Source organism: Cucurbita maxima, unplaced genomic scaffold (assembly GCF_002738345.1).
Source record: "Cucurbita maxima cultivar Rimu unplaced genomic scaffold, Cmax_1.0 Cma_Scf00017, whole genome shotgun sequence".
In the NCBI taxonomy this organism is placed as follows: domain Eukaryota; kingdom Viridiplantae; phylum Streptophyta; class Magnoliopsida; order Cucurbitales; family Cucurbitaceae; genus Cucurbita; species Cucurbita maxima.
In genome coordinates, this window is record NW_019272033.1 from 304,713 (window position 1) to 312,585 (window position 7,873).

Genomic DNA, 7,873 nt, shown 5'->3' on the forward strand with positions numbered 1-7,873 from the left:
ATGACTCATCATGTGTCTTATTAGAGGATAATGTGAACATGGTATTATAATATACATGGATAAACATACTAGAAGTATGTACACCACATAAATTTCTTAAACATAACATAATACAAGAAATAACATATAGATAAGTCACATAGCATGCGTTGTTCATAGAACATACAATTTACCTGACCTAGTCCGAAGACATTCTGATAGTAAGCAGATGTCACTAAATTTCCTTAGCTTTTACTAGTCTAATTCTGATCGTCATGGTCTGATTCCACTTGTGATGTTCCATAACATTAAACTGCACTAATTTCACCTAACTCTTCTACTTAATCCAAAACAATTCGACAAAACAACTTACCAACCTCAAATACTTCCATCCAAAATGGTAGAACAAAGTCAGAAATAAAAAAAACAGAGTCGTCTAAGCTGTCAAAGTTGTGTTAAAAAGGAGTCACTAAAGACATAGCCAAGTCGGTTGCAAGGGACGTGACTTGTCCAAACCGTACGAGAGCAGCTTGGATTGAGCCGCATGTGGGTCGATGCTTGGGGTAAGCCACCTCTGAGCCGTCTCCAAGCTCGCGTGTGAGCTGACGCCTTCGAGTGGCTTAGACCGTGTGCTAAGCTGTAGAAAGTAGAAGAATAAGCACCTGTTAAGACTATTGAAGGATGGTTGGAATCTAAATCTCAAAGTAATTAAGAGAAACAATGTTAGAATCTTTACCGGCGGAATCTCACTTGTGAAACATAAAGATCAAAATGAGATTTTTCAAGGGAACAATGAGGAAGTTGTGAGATGGAATGGAGGTGGTCGAGTGATTGCCAAAATTTTATTAATACCACTGATTCTATACTAAATAATTTATTTATAATTCAACTATAGACTAAGTTTGTCTCGAACCAATGAGAAAATGTGACCTATTGTTCTCTTGTCCTAAAATGGTAGACGTATAAATCGACTACAAAAGTCATTCTTACTCGGAGTTACTCATTTAAGATTTTGCATATGATCGTAAATTCAGGTCACTTGTGGACCAAAGTCTATGAATTTCTAAAATTTCAAGCATTTTGGTAAGAAAAATGTTACATAAATAGTCTACCTGTGTCGATATCCCAATTATTGAACTCATCTTTGTTCCTAAAGCATAATAACCACACACAGTGAATGGATTCAGGTAAGCTTGTGAATGGTTTTCATGTCGACAACTTCATTGAGAGTTCCTTTCTGAAGATGATCCCACCATTTATATAAGAAGCTGTTCACAACTAGCCTGAACCAAGGTGAAAGCTTCAGTCCACCCTCTCCGGCATCTGCTTTCCTCACCAGTTCTTTCAACTGTTCCTGGTTCACATATTTGATATCCGCCACTTCGTCCGGGTTTGGATTCACATGGACATTCCGAACCACGAATAGGAGATAATCGACTGCAAGCAACAAGATATATGGCAACGGTCGAATTATCAGGATACACAAAAAGGTTAAACTGTTTATATATGTTCTTAACAGCCTCTACCATCTACGGATCAGGAATTCGCAGAAAACCCGACAAGTGAAGAACTATTATAGGTGTTTGAATGTAGATCCTTTTTTAATGTCATATTCGTCACTAAACTCGATTCAAAACTTAAAAGCTGAAACTGATAGGATGAACGACACGAACTCAATTCAAGAGTCTAAATATAGTGCAATAACTAGTCCTCTGATCATCTGATCAAGGCAGGGGATCAAACTAAAAGACTTCCAGAATCACGCAGACAACATGTTAATAAATTCAGTGAACAGATGAATTCACAACGATAGCGATAGAGTTGGAATATTTACGCTCATGCTCTCCCCATTTTCCATCAGATGGAGCCTTATAGAGAATGCGACCAATGGATGTGAATTGATCAACTGGTACGTCTTCAGCAGCAATGCCAAGTTCATCAAAAAGTTTTCTCTGTGCAGCATTCCTTACTCCTACAGTTCATCCATCAACCAATAAGGAAAGAAAAATTACAAATATAAATAAGGGATATATACCTAATACACAAGCAATTATACAAAAGACATAAAAGGAAATCCAACACTTCTCCTCAAGCTGGTTTGTAGATATCCTCCATAGTCAGCTTGTTGATAAGTTATCAAATTGTCGTTTTGACAGATTTAGTTCACATATTGAGTCGTTTGTTCTGTCGTCGGAAGATAAGATATGCACATTACATCATCAATCTTCCCTTTTATGAAATGCTTGTCAACTTCATTTGGTTTGTCCTATCTTGTAGGACAGGATTATGTGTTATGGCAAGGTCACAATAGACCCGTATAGGTGTTTTTTTTAGACATTTTCAATTCATTAAGTATTGTGATAATCCATGTCGTTCACAAATTTCATATGCTAAGGCTCTAAACTTTACTTCGGCACTACTTCTGACCACTACATTTTGTTCTCTATTATGCCATGTAAGTAAATTTCCTCCAACAAAACAAACTATAACCAAAAGTAGATCTTCTATCCATAATGCTTTCAGCCCCATCTACATCAGTAAACACTTCAACTTGAAAATTATCATGGTTCTAAAATAATATACCTTTACCTAAAGTTCCTTCCAGATATCTCAAAATTCTATCCACTGCTTCATAATGAATCGGTTTAAGTGAATGCATGAATTGACTCACCCTAGTTACTAAAATGCTATTTATGAATGAGTGTGAGTTAAATAGACTGGCCTAGTCACAAGCTTTTGGTATATGTCTTTGGCCTTTAATTCTTGCATGACATTCGGTTCGATAGGAGTTCTTAGCAAACTCCATCTCTAAAAAGTATTTCAAGGTCCCCCAAGATTCTTATTTGAAACTCACTTGCAAATTTGTTCTTAAAATCGACTTATCCATCTTCATCATTACTTGTGATAATATCATCAACATAGACAATTAATATAACAGTTCTATTATGACTATTTGAAAATTTTGCTTATGAGATAGTATCTGCAATGGGAGATTTAGTACAGGTTCAAGTACTTTTCCTAATAGCAATAGGAACATCAAGATAAAAAAATAATAGGAAAGGCATTTTGAACATCCGAAAGATTAGGAAGAACGTAAGAGGGACTAATAGACCTTCGTTCCTTTGATCGACTGATCTTCTAGCATAAAACTTTAATTAAGAAATTTGACCTAGAGTCATTTTGTAGTATTATTCCTCCTAAATGAGAAGTTTATATACTTGATATCAAAGGACTAAGGATAGACAAGTCGAGATGAATGACATAAGGAAGGGTTCAAATAGATCCCATAAATTATCTTCTATATTTGATTCTCCCTCGAAAAAGAATTTTAGGTCAAATATGGTTGGTTTTCTAAAAAACACACGTCCATGCTCATATAAAACCTTTTTGACTAAGGATCAAAGCATCTATACACCTTTTGATTAGAAGCATAACCCAAAAATGTGCATTTAGTAGCCCTGTGATTAAGTTTTGATCGTAAAAAAACCAGTATGTGAACAGAATGTGTACGACCATTTGGAAAATCAGTCTCAAGGCATTCAAGAGATGCACTAAAACTTAATACTTGAACAGGAATTTATTAAGTAGCGGTGAGTATAGCTTTCTCCCATAAATGCTTAGGAACATACATAGAAAAAACTATGGCATGTGCAACCTCTCGTAAGTGCCTATTTTTTTTTTTTTATAATCAATCCCATTTTGTTGATAGGTAACTCAACAAGTAGATTGATGTAAAAAATCATTCAAGTACCCGTTGAAATATTCAGCTCTATTGTCAGTGTGTAAAATGTTGATTGTTATTTGAAATTGGATTTCAATCAGATTATAGAAATATTTTTTAACCTCACACTATTTGTAATTAAATAGACCCAAGATAGACACGTGTGATCATTAATAAAAGTGAGTCAAAACTTAAGAAGGACCCCAAACATCACTATGAATTAACTATAACGGTTTGGAATGAAATGGAGCAATTACCATTTTTAAATGAATTGGTAAATAAACGTTTTAAGGTAGAAACTTGAGTCACAACAATGACATAAAAATCACCTTAGTTAGAAAAAAAAAACCAAATTTCTTTTTTTCACCAAACCGTCCTAACCAATCAAATAGTGAATCGAATCAGATCTTGAACCGATCTGAATTAGATCTCAAATTGAACCAACCAAGTTTGAACCAAACCAAAAAACACGAATGCTTGAACCAATGTTGAATGCAAATCAATCACAAACCAGAAATTGAAAGCGGTGGCAGAAGACACAGACAGCGATGATGGCAGAGAGACACGACGACGACAAACTAGGGTTGCGAGGAATCCTCAGTGATGATCCAACGAAATTGCAACAACTATGACAAGGACCACGGCGAACAACAAAGATGAGCGACGGAGACCCAAACACCTCTAGCGAAGACCATATACGAAGTCTTGACTAAGTCAATAATGGGTTATGATTGAAGACGAACACGAAGGTCCCTAGTTATGGTCGGAATGTGACGATAGAAGCATATGGGTCAAGGAAAATTAAACCAACAACGATACAAGTAGGATGCACCAGTCAAGAATGGCAACCAGGGTTCCAAAGGCGGTGACTATGGTTCCAAAAAATGGTGAGGGTTTTAAAGGCAGCTAGGAGTTGCATATGCTCTAATACCATCTTAAACTTAGGAAGAAGAATAATATTATTGTATTTCTTCTTACTCATCTAAAACAAATACAAGGTACTCTTATATAGAAGAAAGACCATCAACCAATAAGGAAAGAAATATTACAAATATAAATAAGGAATACATGCATAGCATAAAAGGAAATCCAACACATACCAAGTGCATCCTCCTCAATAAGCTCTGATTCTCTGTACAATGGATGGCTGCAGCAGGTGTTCGTCCAAACAAGAGGGAATGTTACTTTTGTCGCAGAACGTTGCTAACAAAATAAGAAGAAAAAAAAGTTTGTTACAGCATATATTATATGTATGCCAGTGTAAATGCGTTAGATCTAGGGATTTATCAGTCCTTTTCCCTTTTGGTTCATGGCTTTCATGCATGCCTAAGTGAAAATAAGAAATACTAAAACAGTATTATATCATAGGTTATTACAACATCATTCTGAATTCTCTGTGGTCGTTATGAATTTATTTCAAGTGATGCTATGGTTTGAAATTTAGGCCATCACTTCGAGGTGGCCTTTTGTCAACACCACCAACCCCAGGTAGAGTTAAAGAGAGATAAGTTTCATTGGCTGTTTGCTTGAATAAGCTGCACATGTCACACATGAGGATAAGTGGTCCATCGCCACTTCCATGCGCTGAAGCATGAGAGCAAGTGGGAAGTTCATTTTGAGTTCCATTGCTCGTTCTCGCCTGGTCTAATGTCATGTGTTCTATTTGTGTATTTGGTATAGGCAGAAGCTGTTCAAGTGTCAAAATTTTCTGGAAAAGAGCCAGCTTTTATCTTCCTTTAGTACGTTTTTTACTTCTTCCTTTTGGGAAAGGAAACAAAATGAAGATGGTTTTAGTATGAGTTAATTAATGGTTGGAGATGGTCTTAAAAAACGGAAGAGAACATGCAACCCCATGCTGTAAGTATACAGATTAAGACCCAAATTATTGTTACTACATACCTGAAGAAGCAACTCAAATTTATTGTTAAATAAGAAGACACTGAAGGCTCTATGGAGTGCTTTGTTTGACTCAATATTATCCATCAAGTGACCTGCAAATTATAAGACCAAAAAGAAATCAAGATGATCAGAATAAAAGTTTGAACAACAAGAAGAAACAAGGAGATCGATTTAGCAATGATGGAATTTAGATTATGTTTACTGAATCACATGAAATTTTACCTAACTTGATAGGTGTAATAGATGTAATGCATCAAATACAGCCTTATATCTTGAAATTAATTCATCAAGTTGATGATAAAATACACGGACGTTCCAGTGGACATTATGCACTTGTTACACAACAACCCCTTAGAGGAAGGGCCAAGCAAGGCGGACAACGGGTGGGAGAAATGGAGGTTTGGGCTCTAGAAGGATTTGGTCACTTATGCTTCTATTGTAACAAAAGATTCCCTTTTTATGTGGATTATGTGGAAAAGGCCCGTATCAATAATTATGATTTTACGTATGGACAATTCGCTTTGCAATGCCTTGTTGATATTTTAAGTTGAAATCCTACAAATTCATAGCATAATTAGGGGAAAAGGAGGAGAAGCGAGGTGGAAATACAAGGGGTATAGAACATTTACATCCACGCCCATTTGAAAAAGAAAGTACAACATAATTATATGTTCATAATACAAAAATAATGAGTAAATCCATAAACAAACCCTTTTTACCTCGCTGGGTTCGAGGTTTAAAAGTCTGCTTAAAGATACATAACACATAATAAATAAAATGAGGGTTACCCAGGCAGTACTTACAATTATATTTAGAATCGTGACCAACAATATTATCACTTTCATCCACCAAAATGCATCTGCAAGGTTTCAATTAAAGAGAATTCATCAATTTCTGGCATGATTACGCCATTAAACAATCAGAGCATAATGATAGAAGTCTCTAAAGAAAGAAGAAAAGTATCAAGAAAATGAGGCGAATAAAATTGAGCTTGGAAGTCAATCTTGAAATGAAAATCACTAGGCAGAAAGAGTAAGTTCATATGCAAAGATAAATTAACTAATCCTAAACGAATAGTGATATAGAAAGTTTCAATATATAGGACTGTAGGTAAATGTGGGGTATCTAGATTTTGGTATCACATATATCCAATAATTTCTCATATGGTCACCATGGTTCACAATAAGGTGCATTTGAATTCTTGTCCATGTGACTAACAAATGGCCATCTACCTTAGCTCATGCACCATTAACTCAAACTTAACTTCACCAATATGGAATTTGCTGATAAACACAAAGAACCCTTAATTTAATTCAATGGGGGTTCCACCAAAGCCCTCTAGCTTGATTAATTTCAAAGATTTAACCAATAGCCACACATAAATGGCTGAATTCTTAGATTAGAGTAGCAAGTAGCAATTTCTTACTCCTGGCCTGCCAAATATTTAGACATTCACAACCATCCATGAACAATGAGCTTCTTCATTCATAAAACTGTCAAACTAGACAAAGCTTTATACGGCTAGAAAACAGAATCCTTAGCAATTTAACAAAACAATCGAACTCCTTCCAGAAGCCAAACAACAAAAAAAAAAAGACGAATATCAGCATCCATGGTAGAAACGGAAATCAAAAGAACTCAAGCAAACAAAAATAATCCAAAATTTAGACCAAACAAAAGAAACCCAGAACAGAAATCGGGAAGGGAAGGGAAATTAACAAGAAACGCACTCGTCATCGAACATAAGGCGCCGCTGAACGGCATCCATGGAAGCATCAGCAGCGGAATCCATGGTGGTGTTGGTGGAGAGATAGCAGCGGGAGACCCTAGCGAAGAGGGGGCGAGAGGGGGAAACAGAAGAAGCGAAACGACATTTGGAAGAGAAGGAAATGGGAGGGGGGAATGAGAGAGGGGTTTTGAGGAGGTGAGAGGTTATTAGAAACATTGGGGAATTGGGGAATCCACCATTTGAGGATCAAATGACCTGCAAATCGCCTTTTGAAGAAGATCGGAGGTGGCGTGAATAACTGCCGCGCTGTCTCACGTCGCGACTCACCAATATGTAAATTTCTCAATTCAAGAATTTGGATATTTATTGACTTTTTTTTTTCTTTCCTTTTTTTTCATTTTAGTTGAGTTTGACTCAATTTTGAGTTTACAACCACCCAAAAATAACATTTAATCGAACATAAATTTATTTTACTTTTAAAAATATTAAAATATTTAAGATTCTTAAATGATAAAAGTCTCACATCTGCTAATTGATGATAAAAA

General features: G+C 35.9%; 1 protein-coding gene across 1 annotated transcript; it reads right to left on the reverse strand.

The window, feature by feature from the left end:
- Positions 1–959: 959 nt before the first annotated feature.
- Positions 960–7,653, reverse strand: LOC111492033 (isopentenyl-diphosphate Delta-isomerase I-like). The gene is made up of 6 exons (XM_023141188.1): positions 7,330–7,653; positions 6,403–6,458; positions 5,600–5,691; positions 4,801–4,903; positions 1,814–1,951; positions 960–1,416 (listed from the first exon to the last, which is right to left on the reverse strand). Exons 1-6 carry the CDS (start codon positions 7,542–7,544, stop codon positions 1,163–1,165), a joined length of 858 nt encoding a protein of 285 aa, XP_022996956.1. The 5' UTR covers positions 7,545–7,653; the 3' UTR covers positions 960–1,162.
- Between the last annotated feature and the right edge of the window lie 220 nt (positions 7,654–7,873).

What these genes read in the sequence shown, in the direction of transcription:
- LOC111492033 (XM_023141188.1), bottom strand. Translation starts at nt 7,544, where the DNA reads ATGTTTCTAATAACCTCTCACCTCCTCAAAACCCCTCTCTCATTCCCC. An exon ending in TCACGATTCTAAATATAATT is followed by an intron (nt 5,692 to 6,402) that starts GTAAGTACTGCC and finishes TATAATTTGCAG; the next exon opens with GTCACTTGATGGATAATATT. An exon ending in AATTTGAGTTGCTTCTTCAG is followed by an intron (nt 4,904 to 5,599) that starts GTATGTAGTAAC and finishes TTATTTTGTTAG; the next exon opens with CAACGTTCTGCGACAAAAGT.